Source organism: Hetaerina americana, unplaced genomic scaffold, assembly GCF_022747635.1.
Source record: "Hetaerina americana unplaced genomic scaffold, ioHetAmer1.1.p SCAF_14, whole genome shotgun sequence".
In the NCBI taxonomy this organism is placed as follows: domain Eukaryota; kingdom Metazoa; phylum Arthropoda; class Insecta; order Odonata; family Calopterygidae; genus Hetaerina; species Hetaerina americana.
The window spans coordinates 8,930,828-8,956,996 of NW_027286514.1; the positions used below are offsets into that span (position 1 = coordinate 8,930,828).

Below are 26,169 nucleotides of genomic sequence, written 5' to 3' on the forward strand. Positions count from 1 at the left end.
CTTATATTGTTTGTTGCTTTTCAAGATTTTTTTTCAACACTTCCATATTACATCGACAAAATCATATATATGCCAGGCTTTCTTTTGCAAGGAATGGCATAAGAAATCTTCACTCATCTTCAGTTCTCTACGAAAGTTTAAAGTGCCAATATATGCTTACTGATTAATTTCCATAATGATACTTGTTAATTGCATGTATTTCCAGATAGTGTGACTATAGTGTGCTGAAATAGTTTGAATAATCTTAAAAAAGTTGACATGCATTCTGTATATTTTTCCTGTTTTAAGTTAGGGCATTTGATAGAATAACGGAAGCATCAGTTTAATGTTCAAAATGTCATTAAAAGATAATATTCTCTCTGCTTCTTCTGTGAAAGATGGAATGTGAAGAAAATGAGCAAATTAGAAATATTTAATGTACACAGAAAATAAAAATAGAAATATTGTCCTGAAAACTGAGGAAAGGAGGAAATATTAGTAATTAGTAATCTAATTTCTGAAGGTAACTCTGTTAGTTATAAGTAAGAAGTAAAATAGTGTTGGTTGCATTGATTGGATGCACGCCTCTTTTGCAGGATGCAAGTGATGAAACGAGTGTCCAGAGAAAGCAACAGCATTCTGCAGCATCTTCACATCCTCCATCTTCCTCAGCACCCATAATCACTTCTGTTGGCCTTGCTACTACAGTTCACAACATAAGTTCCTGTGGATCTATTACATCACTTGCATCTGTGCAGTCAGAAGGAGAAAGCAGAGCTTCAAATGCCACGAGTGATGCCACTGCAACTGCTTTCATTTTAGCTCCAACACCGGCACAGCTTGGTCGTGCACCACTGCAGCGAAGGCAGTCTCTTGGTAAGATATTAATGTCGGCTGACAGTTTGTATTTCGGTCAACAACGAAAGGTAGTCGCCTTTAATCATTCCAAATGGCACATAATTCGGTTTTCTTTTTAATTTGCTCTGGTAAGTGTGGTAAAATGAGGCCATATTAGGCTCTAAAAATGCAAATTCATTGCAAGGCAATAATTTTGTTCAAGTGATATTTTAAATTGTTAAATCATGATAAAATTGTGTTTCATTCATACTGTTAAAGAGCTCTATCAATAAGAATATGACACATGTAATGTGAAATAAGGCCACAGGGATTAAAAATAGGAGGAAGGGCAATGTAAAAAAATTATTGAGAAGGACTTATTGGTGTCAAATTAGCACATGCTTACTGTCAAATGAAGGAATTGATATTTTATTTTGAACAGATATGGCGTACAGTCATTGAGGAGGTAGGTCATGGTATGAAGTCAAAATATGTAAGCATAAGTTGCATAGGAAAAGAAAAAAATTGTTCTTCCATATATACAGGGTGCATTCCAAAAGTAAACTATCCTATGCAAGAATTTCAGAGTGTAAAAAGTCTTGCCTTAACCAAGATTCGAACCCAGACCCTTCGATGTCCACCGAAGTGCTTTAGCCAGTTAGCTTTCGAGGCATCCTCTTAAACTGAAGAGGATGCCACAAAAGCTTAACTGGATAAAGCACTTGGGTGGACATTGAGGGATCTGGGTTCGAATGCCGGTCAAGGCGAAGGATTTTTACTCCCTGAAATTGTTGCATTGAAATGTATATTAGCTGATGACTCTACTAAAAGTTACTGTTGTGGTATCTCCGGCAGTTTCTTGGAGTTGAACTATCCTAATTTTATATTCTGTGTTCTTCTCTATTAATGACCTCATAACTGCAATGGCATCACGTGTGCCCCCCCACCCTTCCTGAACTCAGACTAATCATCCTCCAAGTATATCAATTGTGCTCCCCTCCTTCTTCTTAATGATTATCCTGAGTACTGCTTAAACTGCCGGTGAAATGAAATATATTGTTCTATAGCCTCACATACGACTACCTTTCCCTTTTTGGGATTGGAACTAGCCCTGAACACACACAATTTTCTGGCCAAATTTCCCCCCTCATAAATGCTTCGAATTGGCCCGTAAAATTCCTTCTCTCACCTTTCTTTCACCTTTTCCTAAACCTTGAAGTAGTTCCACGTGAATTTTATCTACCCCCTTGGCCATATTAATTTCAGTTCACTTCATGATCTTTCTGTCTTGTCATCAAGTATGCCTAGGGCTAATCTATCCTCTTCTGTGAGGTCTATTCAAAAAGTATCGGGACTTCAGTGTTTTTTCAAAAATATTTATTTATTCAAGAATATATATTTTGTCCCCTTCAAAGTAATTCCCATTAGATATTATACACTTGGGCTAATGATTTTTCCAATCCTCGAAGCTCTTAAAAAAATCATTTTTTATGATCTTGTTCAGCTCCTCCTGCGATGCAGTCTATATCTCGTCAATCATAGCGTAGCATCGTCCTTTCATGGGCCTCTTTAGTTTTGGGAACAAGAAAGAGTCACTGGGGGCCAGATCTGGGGAATATGGTGGCTACGGATCATTGGTGTGTTGTTTTTGGCCAAAAATTTACACACAATTAACGATGTGTGAGCGGGGGCATTGCCATTGTGCAAAAGCCAATTTTTGTTCTTCCACAAATCTGGGTATTTGTGGTGGATTGATTAATGCAAATTGCGCATAACTTGCTGGTAATATTCCTTATTTACCGTTCTACCCTGCGGGAAGAACTCATGATGCACCACGCCCCTGCAATCAAAGAAAACTGTAAGCAAAGCTTTCACATTGGACCAAACTAGGCACGCTTTTTTCGGTCTTGGCTCGTGCTGCAGTTTTCATTGGGATGATTCAGCTTTAGTTTCCACATCATAAACATAAACCCATGATTCATCACCAGTTATGACCCTCAGGAGCAAATTTGGGTCATCACAACAGAGTCCAACAACTCATTTGCAATGTTAATGCATTTTAATGCATTTAGCAGGTTAATGGTACAAATTTTGTGGCAACCCGTGTCATGCCCAAATCATTTGTGAAAATCGATTGGCCTGAGCCAGTCGATATGTTCAGGTCCTCAGCAACTTCTCTAACGGTGATTCGACAATTGGCCAACACTATTTTCTTCATTTCATCAATGTTTTCGTTTGTTGTTGATGTGCTCGGGCATCCGGCTTACTCTTCGTCCTTCACATCTTCTCGGCCCTCTGAGAACATTTTGTACTACCGATAAACGTTGCTTCGGTCCAAGGTAGCTTCTCCATTTGCCACAGTGAACTTTCGGAATGCATCCCCACCCTTAATTTTGTTTTTCACACAAAATTTGATACAGTTGATCCATTTTTTCGGACAGGCAAAAATCGAAGACAAGCCAAAACACATCCAAGCAACACAGCTGTCAACAATTAACTGAACAGTCAAAATGGCCAAACTTTTGGGCATAAATGACAGAAATAAGAACAAACATAATGCCACAAAAAAATTGAAAATCAAATATACATAACCTGCAAAAATTCAGGATACTTTTTGAACAGAACTCGTAAGTCATATGTCTAAGCTTGCTGGCATAATGTTTTTACCATATAATTTCTGTCTATACTCCTTCCATCTCTCTTGAATCTTTCATGATTCAATTAATATTTTTCTGACTTCTCTTTGAATGTTTGCAAGAAATCTGCTAGGGCGAGGTCAGGACTAAAGGGGGGGGTGGGGCAGCATTGGCACCTGGTGTTTCGCTAGGAACTCACAGACTCGTAGTGCGTTGAGGCAAGGCAAATTGTCATGATGGAGTTGGCAGGTAGTGGAGATGTTGTTTCTCAACCTGATGGCTGTTTTTCTTAGTCTTTCCTGCACATCCACGTAGTAGGAATCGTTAACTGTCTGTCCTTGAGGGGCAAACTCCTGATGGAACACTCCTTTACTGTCGAAAAGCACAATGAGCATTGTTTTCACTTTTGATTATCCCATTCTTGCCTTTTTCGGCTTGGAGACTATTGGTTTGCCACTCAGAGCTTTGGCATTTTTTTCTGGGTCGAAATCAAAAACCCAGGTTTCATCATCAGTCATGACGTCCAAATAATCAGATTCATTTTCAATACATTGCAAAAGTTAACTTGAAATTTCCACTTGGTTTGTCTTTTGGTCGTCTGACAACACCTTGGGCACAAGCTTTCCTCATCACTAAATCTTCAGTAACATTGCAAAATAAAACAGCAGACAAGTTCAGTACATTGGCTACCTTCCTGATACTCAATCAACGGTTAAAGTCCCACAATTGTCGAACACGGGCCACATTGTTGTCGGTTTTGCTGGTTGACGGCCACCCAGAGCATTGTTCATCATGAACCTCTTCCGGGCCCTCCTTAAAGGCCTTTAACCACCTTGAAACTTGTAAGTAGGACAGAGCAGTGTCCCTGTGAGCCTGGTGAATCATTCTGTTGGTCTCCTTTAGAGATTTTTTTCAGTTTAGCACAAAACTTAATAGTGTAACGATCATCGGTTCCAATTTGTTTTGTGACACAGTCGGTAAGCTGAGGTATACAATAACTGACTCAGGTATCACCTGATGATAACTTTGTAAGCCGAAATCTAGGTCGTCCATAATAAAATATACTTGTATGTGGAAGAACAAAGTTTTTTATTTTCTGATGTGAATCGCTTCCACAAAGTGATGCCTAAAATCATTCTATTCATTTGTTGCAATCGGCTCTTGTTCCTAAAGGATTCAATATGCATTTTTTATTAATTATGTGTGTAGATTTAGGCTTTGGATTTTGTATCGTAGTTAAAGTGTGGATCATCAACCATAATGTTTAAGCATTCATTTTCCTAATCTTTGGTTAAGAACTCTTCCAAAGAATAGGCTACTGCCTGTTTTAAGCGTGGAAAAAAGTTAAAATACTTATTTATCATGTGAAATAGTTTCATACTTGAACTGAGAGACAAGGCATAGTGATTCTGTTCCTCAAATAATGATTTCAAAAATATTCATTTCTGAAAGTTCGTTTATTTTGTGCCTGTACCTTCTGCCAGTCTGGTATCTTCAACTTAAAAATGACAAGCTTTTACTTAATAAACTTTTACTTATCAACATTTAAGCATTGCCAAAGACAATTAGGTCTGCTCCAAAATGTTCTGCTATAATATTACTTATTTAATCGAGAAGAAATTCAGTTTTTGTCTATGTAATATGGCAACTTGGGGAAAATGCTAATGTAGAAATGAGAAAATATCTATTCGGATACCCTTTCTTGCAAGTTGCATCATGGTTAAGAAAGTTATTGAGTCTATCTTTGATATTTTCATTTCCTTTGGTAGTTTTTCATTTAATTATAGTCTTATATTATGGCTTTCTTTACTGCTTTCAGGTCTGGTACATTAGAAATTATGTTGGTTTACAAATGAAAGTCATCTGATGGCAGTCTTGATATTTTTTTCTGTAATGTTTATGTTGTACCGGTGGGTCAGTATGTTCTTTGATATTCTGGTTGACTCTACATCAGAGTAAATATTCTTCTTGTTGGTCAGGATTCTTATCATGCAAAATGATATTTTATTAAAGATTAATGCCATGGAGAGCAGCTGGTGTACTGGTTCAATATGATCATATACATTAAATTGGACATCTTAGACAACACGTAAAAAAAGAAAATTAATATAGCAGTTACCTCTTTGAAATTTTTTGATAAGTTCAGTGTTATAAATTTGAGCATAGTATTCATTCCATTTTGAATCCATGTAAAATAGTAATTTCATTTATTTAGTGGTTATTTCATCTACCTCATTCTATTGAGTTTAATGAGAATAAAGCATTTATTCTTAATAGAAATTTCATGCGATGCAATAGTGATCTGCTGATTTCCTGTCACATGGTTACATGCTTATTAAATGTTAGCCAGCATTGATATTATTATTGATATTAATTTCTCAAACTGAAATACTTGTTTTCTCAGCAAATGCTTCTCCTGTTTCTCACTCTCCTGCCTTTCCATCTGGAGGAAATATTCCAACTTCATCCTCTGCATCAACAGAAAGTTTACTTGTGAATAATAATCAAACAGAAGAAAGAGGTGAGACTGCTTCTGAGATAGCAAAGCAGCAGCAAGTGCAACAGCAACAACAACAACACCAGCACCACCAGCAGCCACAACAGCATCACCAACAGTCGCAGCAGCACCACCAACAGCTTCAGCAGCAACAACAGATTCAGCAACATCAACAGATCCAACAACAACAACAGCTTCAGCAGCAACAACAACTGCAACAGCAACAACAGTTGCAGCAGCAGCAACAACTACAGCAGCAGCAACAACTGCAGCAGCAGCAACAACAATTGCAGCAGCAGCAACAGCTTCAACAACAACAGCAGATGCAGCAACAACAACAGCAGCAACAACAACAACAGCAGCAACAACAGCAGCAACAACAACAACAGCAACAGCAGCAACAACAACAACAACAACAACAACAACAGCAGCAGCAGCACCAACAACTTCAGCAGCAGCACCAACAACAGCAAAACCAACAGCAGCAGCAACAACTTCAACAGCAAAACCCACAGCAGCAGCAGCAACTTCAACAGCAACACCAACAACAGCAGAACCAACAGCCACACCACCAGCAAGTACAACAAGCATCTCAGCAATCACAGCAAAATCAACAACTGCAACAGCCACAGGCTTCACCTAGCTCTAAAAAGAGTTTCTTCAAGAAAAATGTTGAGGATGGAATGGATAGGTAAGCACAAAAAATCACTTCACCTGTGCCTTCTGGCCATATTTTCCCCAGTGAGATTAGATCCGCTTTCAATTGTTCCTATCAGGAAAATCTTACGTCCTATATGCTAGGGAGGTTAAAGTGAGGGGTGGAGGTGGTGCTATTGAGGTTAAATTTTCAGAGGACGTCTGCTGTGTTTCAACAATTTAGAATTAAATAATGTTCAAAAGGAGCAATATTGGCAAAAACTCTGAGTGAATTTCTTCTGATATGCTTCAGTACCCAATTTATCATTATTAAAATGCTTAATTTACGGATAGCAGATATCCTAACCCCTGTCATACTGAAAACCGATCAAACTCCTGATCAGCATAGCCAGGAAAACTTTCCTCAAATTTTAGCTGAGTTTTAATCTCCTATTGGGTACAGTCAACTGTTAGGCCCACCCTCAGTAGCAGCTATCTCTCCCATCCACAAAAATGTGACTTGAAACTATATTATTCTTGAAATGTATTGAAATGAAATCTTTGGTATCATCTTGAAAACAGTAAGAAATACAAACTTGGAGAAATTTTTAACGATTTAATTATACTGAAAAAGGCTAATAAGTAGGCTATAAATTTTGATTGACTGAAGTGGAGCTTACCCCTTCCCCAGCAACCGACCTACTCCCTATAAATAGTCCTAATTATTTTTTGGATACTAGAAACCTTTTCATAATGCCCCAGTAGGCACCCAACTCAACCCAACTGTGATAGATGTGTCACTGTTCCTATTAATGCTTTCAATTACTTATTCTCTGCAAAAGTTCATTTTCAAGGATTAATGACACACTAGAATGACTACTTCAATTGTAGCGTAGAAGGAGGCCTAAAGTGACTACTCATCCATGCAAGCAGCCAATCAAATTCTTTGAATCTGTCTCGCTAGCATCCATGTTTTGAGATTGAAGAGCTTACCATTAAAACATTTGAAAAAACATGAAGAATGTTACCAAAATCTTAATTCTTTAATCTAGAAGATACAAATTAAACTCACACAACTGATTAGCTAAAATTATATTTGAATAGAAATAAGAATCACTCAATAAATGAAAGGAAACACTATTATTGTCTCATCAAGAAATGGCCTAAACTTATATTTGTAGCCCTTATTTGATGCAGTTTTTGAGAGTGCCCTGCTACATGTTTCTTGAATTTATACATCATTAGTTTAATACCGTCTAAGTCAGTATGTGTTTTAGACAGTTCTTTTCACATTATCTCATGCTAGTTCCTTGATGCCTTGAACCGTCGCAACAAAGTCAGTTTCATATTTCCTCCATCTCTGCTATTGTCAACTATTCTGGTAACATTGGGAGTTCTGAAGTATTTAATTATTTCCAACCATCTTAAATCAGTTCTTCCACATTCTCTTCGTCATACTCCAGCCCCAATATAGTACCCGTGCCACTTGCTTAAGAAGAATTAGATGAAATGGAAAATGATTTTTCGTTTTACTCCAAATCACGTAATGACATGTTTTTGAAGAACCTATTTGTGTTGTTGAGTAAGGTATGGCTGCATATTCACAATTAATGAAAATATGATTCATCATGATTGAAAATAAATATTTTTTGAGTTTATCTTTGCTTGATGTATGTTTTAGCTACCTGTAATGTCTTTTCAGAGTCCTCGAGCAGGTTAACTTTGAGGTTAAGTTCTCATCGTTGCCTGAATTCAAACCGGAGGAATGTCAATCACCAAGTGCCATCGGTGGTGCTGGTAGTGCCAATAATGTTGTCCCTTCAAGTCCTCGATTACCACCTTTTGTACCTCAGAGTTACCACCACCATCACCACATCAGGACGAAAAAACGGCCTCAAACTCCAGCAACTAGTACACCTCATCGAAGTATGTATCTTTTCAATCTAAAACCCTTTTTTTTTCCATATTAACCTCAGTGTAAAATTAATATTTTCTTATCATTGTAGATATAATTTTGTTATAGCAGTAGCTGAAATTTGAGAAGTATTTTTTGTGTAACATTTCCTATATTATTTTTCTGTATAATTTAAAACATATTGAAATCTACTTTTTCCAGACTATTGCATCATAATTAGGGATTATTAGGGATGTGTTCGGAATTTGAGTATTCAACATAATCCTATTGAATCCATAGATTCAGGATTGAATTCAAAACCTTTGATAAAAGCAGTAAATCACAGTGGTGGAAGTTGCCTACATGCTGTGCCTTGTCAACAATGTTTGGTTACTGCAGTGGGCACATAATATGTTTCAACTTTGTTATTATCAACTTGGAAATGAATCAGTTCAAATTTGAGGAGATGACCCTGCTCCCAATTATAATGGCAAATTCCTAAACTAGGAAATTTTGTTAACTGCCCCTCACATATGTGGACTTGTTTTGCCCTTGGTTACAAATGAACGCAGTGATAATAACTCCTTAAGGGAAATTATCATTCCATGGTTAAACGCTAAATATTATGCTTTTGCATATCATATGAACTTCATCCATGACATATCAATCTACATATAGGTGGGTCATCATTAATTTATTTCATGTTTACCTTTTTCTTTCTCCTTTTGTATCAAAATTCTACCTGTTACAGGGAAGGCATGGTGTCCCAATGCTCACTCAGCCCATGTGGCCAAATGCCACAAAACTGTACTGTATACTAGATTTGCCAACCTCAATCAAAATGTTTCGTGACCTTAAGTGTGAATATTCAGAACTGTTGCATTAGCACCATCAGTGCATCATTATTAACAATAAAATTTTATTTTAACTGTGAAATGTACAACATTCAACTCTGACTAGGGTGCAAAGGAAACTAAATGCAATTGGTTCATAGCATTGTGATGTTATGAGAGAGGATCAGAGACTAGAATGTTACGGGTGTAACATGGAGTTTTGTTTAACCAAGTCAATAAGTACCTTGATATTGGCCAAAATATGGTAATGTAATATGAGCCTACATATAACTGAAAACATAACTTGCTAGTTTTTTTAAACTTATTTTTGTGTACCCAGAGGGTACAATTACTTGTATCGTTCCAGTATTCTTTTTATTCTGAAAGTCAAAATTGAAGTTTTACTGGCTTATATTTCTTTTTATTGATTTTATTAAGTTTGAGGTTGTAGAAAATTTGCCATATTTTCTATTTCTGTCTTCGATTAAATAGTGAAAACCTAAATACTTTCCACCAGCTGAATGCAATATTTGTCAAATTATGGAAGAATTAATTGAATTCACTTCTTTGCCCTCTTTCAGATACCGAAGAAGATGGTGACTGTGAAAGTACTCCTCTAGGAGCACCAAAATCTGCAAGACTTGTGGGAAGCACCTTCTTTGGACCTGATTTCAATCCTGAAGCTTTCCGAGGTAATATTGTCCATCACTTTAACAATATGTATGTACCTTTTCAAAAGAAATTTTCAAGTTTCAATGTCTGTGAAGTATTTTTAAAGGTTTATTCTTCATTATGCATTGCAGGCAGCACATCCATTCAACCTGTATAAAATTTATCCAAAACATACAGGAATTGTGTCTTCTGTGGCAATTATTCTTTCTTCCATTTGTTCCTGCATTTCTCATACAACACCCTACGTCCCTCTTCATCTCTCAGAAATTTGTAGATTTATTTCTGATTCTCCTTTTTTCTCACAGAAGTAATTACCTTATCCCATTTTTTTTATTACTATTTCATTTTTAATTCACTTGAATCTGATGTTATATTTCATGAGCACTAAATTATCATGATCTAAATCTGCATCAAATATTTGGAGATTGAAAATTGAAGATGTTGTTCGTAATATGTCTAATCATAATGTACAAGGGTGGTCCCAGGAGTACCCCATCCAACAAAGAAAACACCAAAAATTTTGGAAAAAAATTTATTTATTATTCAACATAATCTCCTTTCAGCTCTATACACTTTTCCCAGCCATGTTCATCAATTTCGATACCCTTTTTATAATAAGAGCTGTCTTGCTCCTCAAAATAGCCATTAACTGCAGACATCACTTCTTAACGGTTGGAAAATCTTTGGACACCGAGCCATTTTTTAAGTTTATGAACAGAAAATAATCCGAGGGTCTAAATCTGGCGAATAGGGTGCATGAGGTAGCAATGCAAACTTTAATTTATGAATTTTGGCCATAGCAATAACAGATTTGTGAGCTGGTGCATTGTCTTGATGACACTACCCTTTCTCCTTAGCCAAATGCGGCCACTTTTGCTTGATTTCTTTGCTCAAGCATTGCAATAATTTTGCGTAATACTTACTGTAGATAGTTTTTCCTTTTTCAAGATAGTCAATGAAAATTATCAGCACAATTAATGCAGATGAAATGGTCTTCACCTTCTTTGGAGGCAGTTCTCCCTTTTGAATCCATTGTTTTGAATACTCTTTTGTCTCCGGTGTGAAGGAATGGACCCATGTTTCATCCACAGTTATGAAATGGCCCATCTTGCCCACATATTCTCATCCAAATTTTCAGTTAATTTGCAATGTACTGCACTTATTGAAATGCCTACTATGTCTGCTAGCTGGCGAACTTTCAGTCGATGATCATCCATTGTCACTTTGTGGATTTTCTTAACCGTTCCTGAAGTTGTCACCTCATTTGGTTGAACAATGCGATACTCATCTTGACAGCTCGTAAGGCCTTGTTTAAACTCTGCTTCCTAATAGTTTATTGTTGTAAACAAAGGAACAGACTCACCCAGAGTCAAATCCAATTTAGCTTTTATATTGGGTTGGCTGAGGCCTTTCAAATAAAAGTATTTTATCGCATAACAACGATCAATTTTCTCCATTTTCGCAAATTCATTGAAAACGTTCACTATTGATGGCTGCCAAGCAAATACTAAACAACTTCAAACTTGAAACATATGCTTTATAGATTGCATAATTTCTATTAGTGATATTTTTTAAACAATTACTGCCATCTGTAGCTCAGGCCAGCTACTTATGGGACCACACTTTTATACTTGCTAGTACTTTTTGAGGGTATGTGGTTTTTGTCCTGTTGAAGTGGCTGTTTGATATGATTTGTGTAGTAAATCTTCTTTTCTCCTCAATGTCATTCCTTTTTCCTAATCTCTTCTCTGCTACCTCACTCCACTCTCTTTTCACTCATTACATTTCAATCTGTCATCACTATCCAGAGGTATAGGATATTAGGATATTACTACTATTTTAGGATATGTGTAGTAATGTTTGGCTGTTTGAGTTGATTCAAATTTGTGTTTTGTATTGATAATATTTCTTGTTTCATCTAAGTTTTCCTATTTCTGTATTTAATGGTTGAAAGAGAGTTACTTTTATTTTCAATATCAGTTTTCTGAGTGATACAGAATTTAAAAAAACATTTTCTCCCAAAAGTGGCTTTTATTGTAACTTTGATGCATCACTTGCCTTGTTTTTTCATCATGCAGATGTTTCATATTGTATAAGGAAACTTTTCTCTGTTTAAGAGAAGTATAATAATTCTCTTGATTAAAAAATTGGTTCACGATGAAATCTAGACTCTATTTGAACAAAGATAAAATTCTTTTAGGTAGTAATATTATAGCAATGAGGAAAAAAACCATAAAAATGTGTGAATTTAGGAATTAGTTGTATATACAATGACGGCATTTTCATTTCCGAGGCTTATTAAAGTTCATGCTTTAAGGTAACCAACCCATTTATTATGAAGCAAAGTTATCACAAATCTTGTTAAAAAATCTCTTTCAAATAATACTTCCATGTCAGAAATTTTCTTAATGTATTTGGAATATTGTATTAAGTTTCATAGCTTTATAATTACTATTATCTTATGATGTGCATTTATTCTTCTCAGCTGGTGAAGGGGTTGGGGATGTCACAGCTGAAGTATCATCTAGTTCACCACGAACACCAAAAACACCAGGCACCAGTGGTCCAATTGGGACAGGAGCCAGTGGAAGTGCCTCTGAGAAAGGGCACAGGAAGATTTTGGAACAAAGGCGGCAGTTGGTCATGCAACTTTTCCAAGATCACGGCTTCTTTCCTTCTACCCAGGCCACTTCTGCCTTTCAGGTATCGTTTTAAATCTTTGTCAGACTTCTTGTGTATGACAGAACCTATTAAAAACCAGGAAAACCTACTTACTGAATTGTATACTCTCTCCCATCAGTAATGTGGCAATCCAATTACTATCTGGTGTATCAACAGCACCAGGGGTTTTCCAATGATTTATTGAAACCTTCCTGGACAAAAGTATTCCAGAAGTAATCCCTTATTTTGATGATGTTCTCATAAGAAAGATAGTAACAATATAATAATTAACTCAGTGTCTTAGAGGGGTCCTCGGTAAATTCCTGAGGGCTGGCACAATTTACAAGCCTTTAAAAAGAGACCTCAGATCAAGTTATTAATCTAACATTTCATGAAGTATCAGGTGGAAAATTTTTGTCAGAATGATATATCACAGGTCTATATATCAGCCATTTCTTAAGAAAAGTCAGCGAGGAGAAACACTAATCACATATTGTGACTCATTCAAATGTAATCGTCTGCAGTTGGAAGTATCTACAGCACTAGAATATGCCCAGGGAATCATTAAAACTTAACCAGTCGGAGTTAAAGAGCCATTCCTCTTATTTTGATGCTGTCCTTCTGAAAAAAAGCAACTATGAAGGATAGAACCGAATATCTCAGCGAAGTCCTCGTTATCTCATGAGTGAGAAGAATGCATACAAACAAGAAAAATGTATCATCATTAGATACTCTCTGTTTGAGATAGATGAACATGAAATTCACTTAACATAAGAGAAAAATATGCAATTTACCATGCATGACCTTTACTGAATAACAAAGAACTTCTGTATCCTTGTGGTTATTTAATGTTTACATTCCAGCTTTGGCATTGTGCCTCGTCAATTGTGCATTCGCTTGGCAGTTTTTATATGTCCAGTTCCATATCAAAACTTCTGAACCTAGTTTTTGTATCTCTTTATTTGTTTTATCATCTTTAATATAGTCCAAAGAAAGAGCCATTTCCTGATAGACATTTTTGTTACTTTCTGCAAAAAGCTAAGTTCTTAGATTAGATTAGGAATTGAAGATTACTGAATTATACCTAACTTCCTCATCATCTTCATTATCTCCTTTACACATCTGAAATCTGTCTTTATTGATGCATCATTGAAACCAACTCCTTAATGCTTAGGATTGCACATGTTTAAGCCAGGGAATTCAGTTAGATGGAGGAGGTCGACATCTCCACTGGACCAATACAGAATAGCAGAGGGATTTATGTTGAAAAGGGACGTTCTTTTATGAAAAATATCGAGGGGTCATTTCAGTACAAGAAGGAGCTCATTAAGGGATAGTTAAAAAGTGAATTTCCCAGACCTCAGAAATAAGCAACAGCTGAACAGAGTGCCACCAGTTTGGCTGAAAGAGTTCCAGGCTTAATCCAGAGCCAGGATTCATTTTGATTGACTTAAAGGGAAGAGATAGTATGTTGTCTTTCCACCTTTGTTGTTGTTTTGGAAGAGTTATCTGTTTAGGCTGGTGCCATCTTTGAAATGATATTCTTGCTATGAAAACATGCCAATGCACAAGTACGTAAAATGGGATTGGCATGATTATTGAGTGGTAATAATGGAGCTGAAAAAGCAATAAATGAAAAAAACCATACACAAAACTTCTGGAAACAAAAAAACCCAACTGGTCCATACTTCCGCATATTCTGGATAGGACAGAAACATGTAATGCTGGTTGCTCATTAAGGGTTCAAGATATCGGCACTACCATTCTGCAGGAATATATAGGTTTAAGGCTTAAAAAAAGTCAGCAAAATGAAGTCTGAAACTAAGGGTTCACCAGACTTACAAAAAAATATCCATTCAGTTTCAATTGAGAAAACATCAAATAGTTGATGTTACTTTATCCAGACATCTTTGTCTTATATAGTCTGTATTTGCAAAGGTTTAATGCATAATAAAATCAAATTTATTGAAATAGACTCTAGTATCACATTGGGGATAATTTTTGCCAATATACTTTGATGTATAATTTCATGATTTATGACTAATATTTTAGTAATTGCAAGTGAAAAGGTATTAAGTAAATGAGTCTCCTGACTTTTGGTTAGGTACCCAACGATGTTCTAGTTATCATTCCTCACTGAAACACTACGTGCAATATTGCTGTGACAAATGCCGTCCATCTAGTAACTTACATTTTTAATGTGCCTTTTAAATTTATTTAGGCAAGCCATTCAGATGTCTTCCCCAGCAAATCAAGCCTACAGCTTAAGATTCGAGAGGTAAGGCAGAAGCTTATGGCCCAAAATAATCTCACACCTTTAAGTGCAGGAGGAACTGGTAGTAGTGGCGCTTTAATAAGTCCTGTGGTTACAACCAGTGAAGATACTTCAACAACTTCAGGTAGGTTACATTTATATTTAGGTGTAGGTCAAAATTTTTGAAAGCTACTTTCTTCATTTCTTAATGGTTTCAAATTACATGAAACAAATGTTGCTCATGATTTAACGCAATTCTTGAAGCAAAGGATTTGATGTTTCTGGGCAATATTTTTTTTTGCAGGAATTTCTACCTTGGCAGCAAATCAGGCAATCAGCATCCCTGCTTCATCCAGCAGTTAGTGATATTTTAAAGAGGTAAACAGTTTTAAAAGTATTGAATGAGCAATTGTAGTGTTCTCTTTTTCTCAGTTATCTGCCACAATGTTGCCGTGTTTTGCAGTGTTATTATGGCAGTCAGTTATAATGGGACCAAGAGAAATAATTCAAAAAGATAGTAGGTTAGCAAAAATATGGTGAATATTGAGGACTTATTATGATTGATCTCCCTTTAAATTCACCAATAAATGGTCAAAGTTTTACTCTAATTTTTTACTAAAATGTCTGGCTTTAAAATTGGTGAGTCTGAGATTTTTTACCAAAATGATGAACTCAAGTTTTTGGAATTTATAAGTTACTGATTGCAGCCAAAAATGTTTTAGTGAGAGGATTTTATTTTTCAATAATTTCACAATGCCCATTGTGTGCTAGTTAAGCAGGGTGAAGATGTTGTAAGTACCGATCGGAATAATTATGATCATTATGGAAAATATCGTAAGACTATGAATCGTACAGCTAGTGATTGTGACACTTTTTTCCTGGTCTGTTGTCACTCATTTTACAAATTAACCACCCGAAGTTCCTCTCTTGCAATTTCCAATTGCATATATATTGTTACAAGAGCACCAAATTGACCCAGTAGATCTCTCTTTGAGTTTTATATTAACTGTTAACCATTGCATTAGAGGAATTTTGGAGTGGAGGAAATTATCCGGTTACTTAAACTAAATTAAATTTTTTCCATTTTGAATTTCTCAATTTTACATCAAGTTCAGGTTGCGTTGATTTCATTTAAGGAATTGACTCAGTGGCTATTGTTGTAGGTTTAGATAATTTATGTGATATATAAGAAGGACGTTTGGAATGAGCACACTTGTTTTTTGATAATGTCAAATAATCTAAACAATTTTGCCAAAGAAGAGAAGTTGTTGATCAATTCTTAACTAAACATGTTTTATCATTTTCTTGAGAGTTTTATTATGAGACGAATGACTCATAATTAAAAAAAAATCAGGAAATAAATGGTTGGAGGGGCTAATATTTGTGATTGTCCAATGTTGCTTCCTGTGGCATTCTTAAGGAATGGCATTTAAATGCAATAGTAATTAAGTCTTATTTACACTAGCAACATTGGACCAAAATTCACATTGCTCTCACTTCACCCCTAAGCACATTTTCAATATTTTATATACATATATATATAAATATATATTTGCATTGTTAAGGCATGCAAACCTTATAAGTCCTCTTGTTTCTCTCTTCATATATAAATGTGTATAAATAGGCGAGTATGTATAGAATTAGATTTTTATGTAAATAATTTTAATAGCATGAATTTATGTGGAAGGTGGTAGATGTGTCAACAAATATGTATTATTAAAATCATATAGCAATTTACCTGTTGTTGCATGTACTTTAAATAGTTGTTGCCATGGTTACTGAGCTAATATTAGCTACCTGTTTTTATATGAAAAAAAGAAAAATAACAGTAAGTAACTTATCCAGATGTATGTCTTGAGTTTTGTATAAAATTTTTGGAAGTGCTTAGATGTAGAACATGTGTATCAAATGGCATCGACATTTTAATTTCAAAGACAAAACTTCTTTCAATAGAAGGCAATATGCAAATACCACCTGCATATGCATTAAATTGTTCTTTAAAAACTGTGCAATCAAATCAAATGCCTGTGCATTGGTGAATATTTTTAAGGCTGTATTTGCGTGCTTTAATTATTAGAACTTTTAAAAACTTTTTAATTGGTCGGAACCGTGATGGAGTTGAAGCATAAAGAATATGTGTCATGTGTTTTTGTGTAAGTAAGTGTGTGAGTGACTGTGCTCGAGTGAAGAACTACAAGGTTTGAAACCAGTGCAGGAATAAGAACTGAAAACAGGGAACAGATACTGGATAAATTGAAACACGCTTCCTTAGTGTACAGAGGTCTCTTTAAATTCCAGCACACAAGTAACTGTTGCCAATTATAGTTGAAAATGCACATTGTGAATTGATTACCATAATCTTTCAAACGTTTCACCCATGATAAATTTCAGGTGAACAAAATTATTTTAATAATTTATTTCTTAGGTGTGTTTGTTGTGTGATTTGCTGTAATTTAACCTTTTCGATGAAATCAACTTGAAAATTGTAATTCAGTTTAAATGTTATCAATTTGGTTTTTTTAAAAATGTTTTCAAGACAATGAATTTTTGTCATAAATTTCATGGGTAAAGATAGATTTTATTAATTTGTGTTTGCCCTAGAGTACCCGAGTAAACTAGGCCAAGAATTATGTTAACATTTTGTTGATCAACACAGACAATCAGGTGGAATCTAATTTCCCTACCCGTTGGCCATCTTCACAAATAAAAAATTGGGAAAACATTATAATGTTGTACATAATGTTGCAAAGGAATTGCTCCATTTTATTATTTATACAAGACAAAAAATATAAAAATAATAATATTGTGGTACAAATTTATCTTCCTAATGACAACTTTAATTGAAGAGGCAACCTGAAAATAAAAAAAAGATTAAACTTTAATATGTCATTGAAGATGATATATGCATTGCTTACTTGACTAATTGAACTCTGCAATGTTAATGTGGATCTCAGTGCTTTAAGGCAAACAATACCCCACATACTGAGTTGTTTACTTACTTGCCATAAAAACAATAATTCATCTGTGATGCTACCACGAAGCACTTTCACATGCCAATTTGTTTTTCCTTACTTCAGCAAACTGTATTAGTATTTTACAAATACAATTTTAATGAATGTATGATCCAGGTAGGAGTTATTTAATACTAATGAATAAAATCCAGATTCAAATTCCATACAATACATTTTAACCTTTCGAAATTAATTGATGTACCTGCATCACTAGAATTTGAATCTCTTATTTTGAATTTTAGGATTTAAAGTAGCATCATTGGAAACAGCGTAAATATCTCAGAAAAACCAGATAGCATGGTTTTTATCAACAACATAAATTAACTCTTGCCATGGTTGGGGGAACATTCAACTTACCTTCCTTCCTTCTTGTCACAAAATGGGACTATTCCCACACCCACACATAATGTTACATTAGAGATTAAATTTGAAATTTAGGTATTACTAATTTCTTTGGTTCTGCCTCATCAAATTCATCTCCATCCCCTGTAGCCTTTGTTGTAGCACCACAGTGAGGCAATGAGTATTATGATAGAGTTCATTTCATCAATAAGGCCAAAATCCCATTTTCCTTCCTACTACTAGCTGCCAGGTAACAAAACATAAAACCAGCTAACATCGTGATTCCCACATCAGGTCAAAATGCCAAAATAGCTGACCATGTATTTCAAAGAAGAAAAGATGATGACTTTTTTTGGTTCATCAATAAATAGCTACAATAAACTTAATGATTCTGCCTTAGGTATAGGCTACCAAGAATACTTGTGATGAAGTTCAACAATTCACTCTCAAAAGATTGTAATTTTTTCAAATGTCTTGTAATTATTGCATGCAGCTGTATTAAAATTAATGGTAAATTTTGAAGCAAAGAATATGAAAAAAATCACCAACATAAATATATAACATTTTTCATGAAAATAATAACATTAATAACAGAAATTATGCTATGACAAATATTTTCTGAGTGATTTGAATAATGGCTTTAAGCATTAACTTTCTCATTTAAAAAAATCCTATTATCTGCCGATATCACACTAAACTCTCAGCTTTTGCCAAATTAATTTATATCCTCCATACCCTGTTGATCAGACTGAGCTTTAGTTTTGCAAAATGTGTGCCTAATAACAGTGAAAGTTTGCAGAAACCATGGTTGCCTTAATCAGTTATGGCTTTGGAAACAAATATTCTTTAGCAGTGCACATTTATCATAGCCATGTTCTAAGAAAGCACAAAGCATCATTATAACACATGGATCAACTCACTTCTGTCTCAAAAATACCGGAGACAACAACAGTACTTCTCATGAATGGCCAACTAATTTCAGCGCTCACATAACGTACCTCTTCATTACACTTATTTTAATTTCAACACAATGTCAATATAGAAATATTACTACATCAGTACTGCACTCAATATCTCAAGTGCTATCGATGCTAATGGACATTTACCCATATAAACAATGCCAACTTAAAAATTTGTAGGAATAATACATTTTGTTGTCATAATTCATTCCATGTTGGTAGTCAGGATTAGCATAATGTAGTATAACAGGTCTTGCATTTGTGCATTGAAATATAAGTTTATGAATTTAACAATTGCACTTTCTATCAAGGGTGGAATCAAAAAACCAAGACCTGCCATTATAAATGAAAAGTCAGCATAAGATCTTATAGAAAAAAGTAGCAAAGAAGCATTTCTAAATTTTATAATTCAATGTTAAAGGTAAAACTGTTGGAAATAATTTACCTTCATAGTCTGAGCAAAGCAGTGATGCAACTAAAATTTGACATGGGAAGGTAGGGATTCCAATTAAATCTGGACAAAAATTATCCCTAGGTTCTCATTAGCCACTGAATTATAAGCAAAGACACTGACTTTAAGGAGCAATGTCACAATTGATGTTCAATTGAGGACATCCACAACAGGGAAGTCCAAAGATGCAGGTTATTATTTTCCTTCCTTGTATACCATTTAAACAGTTGGGAACAAACAGTCTTGCAATAAATAACATACACACATTACACATGCCAAAGTTGCACTAAAACTCATAAAAATAAGTTATGAGTTACAGGTTTATCACCAAATTAGTATGCACAGAAATAACTGCATTTTTCTAATTGGAGATATCTATCATATATGGGATTTAAATTGGATACATATCTTTTCAAAACCATAGTATAGTTGGAGATATATAATGGGAATAAAGCTTACCCAGGTAATCATCCATTAAAGTTCCAATAGCAAACTGTAATTAAAAATAGGAGAGAGATTAATCATTTACAACAATTTAATTTCCCATGGGGTAAAGTTTATTAAATGCAAAACTTACAATTCCTGATGCATCAACTCGTGTCCCGACTATCTTCAGCCTTATTTCATCATCCTGTTGAATTACAACATCCTGGAAAATGAAGAACAGGCATTGGCCTTCGGGGTACATTTGTAAATTAACATAAAAGGAGGAAGTATAAACTATCCTCGGAAGTTATATGTTGACCTATCTCTTTGTTATTTTTCTATTATCTTCCTTTTACGTCTCTTACTCTCACAATCTCAACTTGTTTTATGCTTGTCCCCCAAGGACATTTTTTACAATCTTATTGAGGTTCTAAAACAATTTATTGGGCAAAAGTTGTGTCATTGGATTTAAGGTTTCAAAACAGCCATGTTTTAGCAATGATTGTGATATTTTTATGATCACTATTTAACATGGAAAACTTCAGTTTTCAAATGCCCCCTGGATAATCATCAAAGAAACTTATACAGACAACCCCATGCCCAAGAAGACCAATGTTAATTGGTAACATATGAAAATAACCAGGAGTTAATTGTCACTACTCTACACCCATGGAATCATTCCAGCAACCTCGGGCAACTCTTCATATGAGCCGCAGTTCCAAAGGTATTTGAAAGTAATAATAGAGCCAGTTATGAGGATATATATATGTATGTATATATATATATATATATAACTCAAAGCAGACTATATCTTTCAACTATAGAACTATTCTATATAATGCTATATTATGTAGCCCAACTGGCATACAGGACTTCTGGGACTTTCCCACTATGTATTATTAGATTTTTGTCAAGTATTTGTGAATAGTTTATTTCTAATTTTGGCAGTATCCATCACAATGTATAATATGCAATGAGTGATTAAAGATTATTCATAGTAGGGAAACTATATAACACAATACCTTAATGAACACACCACACTCCTTTACACAAGGTTCATTTCACACTTACTACAAGTCTACCCTACTTCTCTGATAGTGAAGACAAATTCCAAAAACAATACTTACTTCTTCTTTAGATTTGTAGCAAGGAGGATTAGAATTGGGGCAGAATTCCATGTCAGCAGGTATTGACTGCAATGAATAAAATTTTAAGATAAAATTACACTGCAGAACTTACTACTACAGATTTTCACGTATTTACAATAATTATAGTTTTACCAACCAACTAATAGTAGATTCAATAGTAGAAACAATTCATTCATTCCACAGTAACTGAGAGAATACAATGACTGAACCATAAAATTTATCAAAGATGAAGGTAAAAAATAAATAAAGACTAGAACCAAACTGTCCGTGAAAAAAATGCCAATCATTCATTTTCAATAGACATTTTCTTGGGTGATGCCTCCGGTCCTTTATGCTAGAATTTCATATGATAAGGAGTAGACAACGATAATTTGATAAAAATTTATTGTAATTTTTTTATCGTCTTACTTATGGAATTGAATATTTTCCGGAAGTATTTTCAAAAAATCAGTCAAACTTTGACAATTACTTGGTGATTTGCCTGGAATCTATCAATTCTATCACTAAAGCCTTAACAGTTCCACAAGGCTCTGCATTTCTAGCATACATACAAAACCGTTTCGTGTAGAACTTGGTGGAATTGTTCCACAGTTAGCTCAAATTAACTTCTTCATTCCAATTCAAAATTTAATAGCACTTTTGGTTTTTGCGCAATAAAATTGTGTGACGTTACCAACTTTGTTTCTTTTCTTTACTCAGTTATTTATTCTCTTCTTTATCTTCCAATTTTCATTAGCCCATCATAACTCGCTTATAATCTCTAGTATAAATATAAACTGACCTCAAAATTGATTAAATACCGGATTCTGAATACTCACATGATGAGATATGAAACATGAAAGAGGTCCAATTTCAGCAAACATCCCCACCTAGAAATCGTAAAGTAAACGGAAAATACCATTGCATGGAGTAAAAAACTTTCACGATAAAATTCTTGGGCTCAAAAATCAAATCTTCAATAGCATTGAATGTGAACTTATTATTTCAAAGAAGTTAACCTATAGGAACACCACGAATTACCTTGTTAACTTGAGTGACCACTGCATCCAAAACCTCTCCTTTAAATGGTCTGAATACAATTGCCTTATATTTGACCGGGTAAACCACGAACCCTTGCCCAGGTTGTATTATTCCTGCTCCAATATTATCAATCGTTGTTACCGCAATGACAAACCCATACCTGTAAAAATAGTTCAAAACTGCTGCTATATACCGGTCCTATTTTCCACAAAGGAAACATAACAGATGGTACTTACTTTCCTGTGCAAGTTCCCTCGACCTCTGTGTAAAGCTTCTGCCTTACAGTTTCCAAAAGTTGGGGCCCAAAGTAACGAGGATGGAGAAGAATTTCATGCTCCAAAGATATCTACGAAATATGTATCAATGTGTAATTATCACTAAATACATCCGAAATAAAGTCAGATGGGAGAGTACTCACGTGATAAAACATGGCTCTAAATTAGTATCCCTCGGAGAAATTTTTCACTCATAATAATGATTAAAATCAATCTTAGATCTATAGGTACTTGTCACTCTTACAAATCAAAACTGGTGTAATCGGTGAAGCTAAATTTACGATTGTCTTTTTGCCCGCTCAAAACAGTTGAAAATGTAGACAGCGGTTTAAATATTCTTACGTGAGCGGGAAGTTTTAGAATGTCGAGGAGACTCCCAGTTGCTGTGGTTGCTGGGATGAAACTTACTTAACGATTAAATAGTATACCATACGCGGTCGATAAGCAAATATGTTTAGTGCAAATGGAAAACCTAAAAGTTGAGCGTCGGATAAAAGAGAGCTTAGAAGAAGGTAATCAAATTTAGAATCACTTCATTGTTAGTGACAGTTACTTAATGTTTCTATTATGGCATTTCGGACGCAGATAAGCTAAAATTTATTCCCATCATTTCTTACAGCGGGACTTGATACCATCAAAAGCATATTAGGGGCTTCTGAAAGAGATCTTTTGGTTAATGCCAACTTATCTTTAAGCGATATAAAAAAGTTGCGGGCAGTGGTGCCTTCTAGTGCATTTCTTCCAAAAAGAGTTTCTTCATTACTTGATCGTGATGACTTGCGAACGAAGTGGTTTGGAAGGCGCTTGTCTGTTGGTTGTCCCTTAATAGACTTGTTTTTAAGGGGCGGCCTTCTGTCCAGGGGAATAGTGGAACTATGTGGAGGAAGTGGTGCGGGAAAGACGCAATTTTGTTTACAGGTGGCCCTATCGGCACAAATACCTTCTCTTCAAAATACTGCCCTACCATTAGGTGAGTATTAAGTAGAAAAATCTTAGCGTATCAATAAACATTTCGCATTATGCGACCAATTCGTGCAAACTTATTAACCGTATATTTTATGTTTTACTCCATCCCGATAAAATGCTATTGATGTGTAGTAATTCCATTACTTACGAGAATATCTACGAAAATTCATGCAAATGATTTCTTCCAAAAAAAAAATTCCGTCAAGTTTTCTCTCAGCCTGGTCTGATATCAAGGTTGTTTTCTCTATTCCTTCACCTGTATTTTTAATAACGGCAATTTTTGAAACCCCTACCATAGAACCTAATTATAAATTGTACCATAAAAAAACAATGCCCATGGTCGAGCTCTTAATATTGTGCATTATTTCAGCTGTAGTTCTTTCTATCTCGATCCCTCTAGATATTTCTCCGTATATCTTCTTACTTTAAAGCTCTATGCAAACAGATATGTGGATTTTACAGTTGTTCATTTTTAATATCAGGGGGGTCAGTGAATATAATTGATATGGTGTTGGCCGTGGCTGTAAGAGAGGGGGAAATAATGGAGTTAAAATTGAGAATAAAATGGTAGGGGAGGAGAGGAAGGAAGAAGGGGGTTGAGTAGATTCTGCAAACAATGCCGATTTCACTGAAGGACAAATAAGCTGGATGAAAGCAGTAGAAATGCACCAAAGTTTACAATCATTCTCTATTGTAATCTTCCAAAGTCATCTTAAAGAAGTCTCACTTCATCTATAAACTACAGCGATTCTAAATGGTCAATAAATGAAGAGCACGATGTATTTTTCCACTGTTGTTAATAACAGTGGAAAAATAAATTTGTTCTTCATTTTATCAACATGAACTTCCGTGAAGTTGAGCGAGAAACAATTGAATGCATTCCCTATGGTCTTCCAGTATCCTCATCATCAAGATGAAAGTGGTGTCCTCTCCTCGGTAGGCACATTTTTACGATTTCCTAACAGCCGTATTCTACACTCCATTTTCTCCCCTCTTTATTTTTAATATGGTCAATATATTATTCTTACTTAAGTACTGAAAAGTTTCATTCTTTTCTGACCTTGGTGCATGTTCACATACCACCGACACTGTTCTTGATTTCCTCTATGAAAAATTTGGCCTTTAAGTAATGTCAGATCAGTTTCCCAAATGTCACTAAGATAATTCTGCAATATACTCATTAGTTTTTCCCAATTCTCTCTATCAAACTCCTTTTCAAAATCTACAAAATAGGCAAATACGTTCCGATTGTATTCTGGATTCCTCTCGATTAGTGATCTCATTATTGCAATGGTATTACGGGTGTCTCTCCCCTTCCGGAACCTAAAGTGATCATCATATGTGTCTTGCTCTCCATCCTCTTGTTGATGATCCTGAGAACCACAATAGGTGTGTGGGAAATCGAAATAATTGTTCTGTGGTCCTCCCATGAGGTGGCCTTTACCTTTTTTTGAATAGGAATTAAAACTGATCCTACAGTCTTCTGGCCAAATTCCTCTCTTATAAATGCAACGAATTATACAGTATTATAATATACTTCATTCATTTTGATAAACGGCGAAACCATATTAAATGTCAGCTGTCTAAATAGTGCAATATATGTGCTAACACAACATAAATTCTTAAATGAGATGAAGATTGTGATAAAAAAATGGACTAATTAAATAAAGTGGGTTTGCAGGTAACCAGGTATTTTTTTACATAGATAGTGTCTTCAGCATATAAAATTGATATAAATTTCATATTAGTAGTTCTACTGAACCTAGTATGATGTTCCAAAATGCAGGTTGGCTACTGAAACCAGTCTGCAAATTTTCCAGTGGGGTATCAACTCTTGATAACCAGTCCACAAATTGAAAGTCGTTCAAGCGGGATGGTGCATGTTCACATACCACCAATACTGTTCTTGATTTCCTCCATGAAAAATTTGGCATTTAAGTAATGTCAGATCAGTTTCCCAAATGTCACTAAGGTGACAGAATTATTACATAGAGTGGTCAATGCTGTTGTATGCATTCTGGAGGGAGCATAAATCAAAATGATAGTCGCATTGAGCGTGTCATCCATTAAAGAAAATGTTTCTGTTTTGTCATTTATTATATCAAGGTTGTCTATCCATTCCCTTGATAATAAATATGCTGTTAAAAACAAATGGTGAGAATTTTGTCCACCATCTCCTATTTATTTTGTCAAATTCAGGAAATTGTATTTCTATATCTATCACCTATTTGTAATGAATGTTGTAATTTTATTTTGAAATCATTTATAATGGCATCCTAGTGAAAGCTGTCCATTTCGCTTTCAATAAAATAGGTGTAAAAAAATTCTTTGCTGCTGATCTTTGCTACTCAACATCTCTATCATAACAGTAATATTATTATTCTAATCATTTTCTATTAACATTGAATGTTTATTTTACTATTAACATGCTTTTACTTAAATCCCTCCAATTTTTGCTAGGAACCATTTATATTTGTACTGAGGATCCATTTCCATCAAAGAGATTACGGCAGTTGATGAAAACGTTTCCTGAGAGATATCCACAAGTGGATGAAATAGCTTTTGGTGATAATATCTTTGTTGAGCATATTGCAGATGTGGTAAATATAGTTTTTAATTCATTTATATTGAATGTAACCTATTACCTAAAATCAGTTATGTATTTTGTGATG

The 26,169-nt window shown here is 34.9% G+C and overlaps 2 protein-coding genes across 2 annotated transcripts in view; one reads left to right on the forward strand and one right to left on the reverse strand.

Moving 5' to 3' along the window:
- Positions 1-26,169, forward strand: part of cic (Putative transcription factor capicua) — an 80,700-nt gene that overhangs the window by 47,853 nt on the left and 6,678 nt on the right. The window contains exons 17-23 of the mRNA XM_071583473.1: positions 576-855; positions 5,857-6,640; positions 8,288-8,511; positions 9,894-10,004; positions 12,470-12,687; positions 14,867-15,044; positions 15,204-15,277. Of these exons, the coding sequence (XP_071439574.1) occupies positions 576-855; positions 5,857-6,640; positions 8,288-8,511; positions 9,894-10,004; positions 12,470-12,687; positions 14,867-15,044; positions 15,204-15,262 (1,854 nt within the window). The 3' untranslated portion in view covers positions 15,263-15,277. The remainder of the gene's footprint in view (positions 1-575; positions 856-5,856; positions 6,641-8,287; positions 8,512-9,893; positions 10,005-12,469; positions 12,688-14,866; positions 15,045-15,203; positions 15,278-26,169) is intronic.
- Polr2G (DNA-directed RNA polymerase II subunit Rpb7) lies at positions 17,470-22,801 on the reverse strand. Its single transcript, XM_071583474.1, has 8 exons — positions 22,675-22,801; positions 22,493-22,602; positions 22,257-22,416; positions 22,055-22,105; positions 21,216-21,281; positions 20,240-20,311; positions 20,122-20,155; positions 17,470-17,752 (listed from the first exon to the last, which is right to left on the reverse strand). The coding sequence occupies exons 1-8, from the start codon at positions 22,684-22,686 to the stop codon at positions 17,736-17,738; spliced, it is 522 nt and encodes a 173-aa protein (XP_071439575.1). The 5' UTR covers positions 22,687-22,801; the 3' UTR covers positions 17,470-17,735.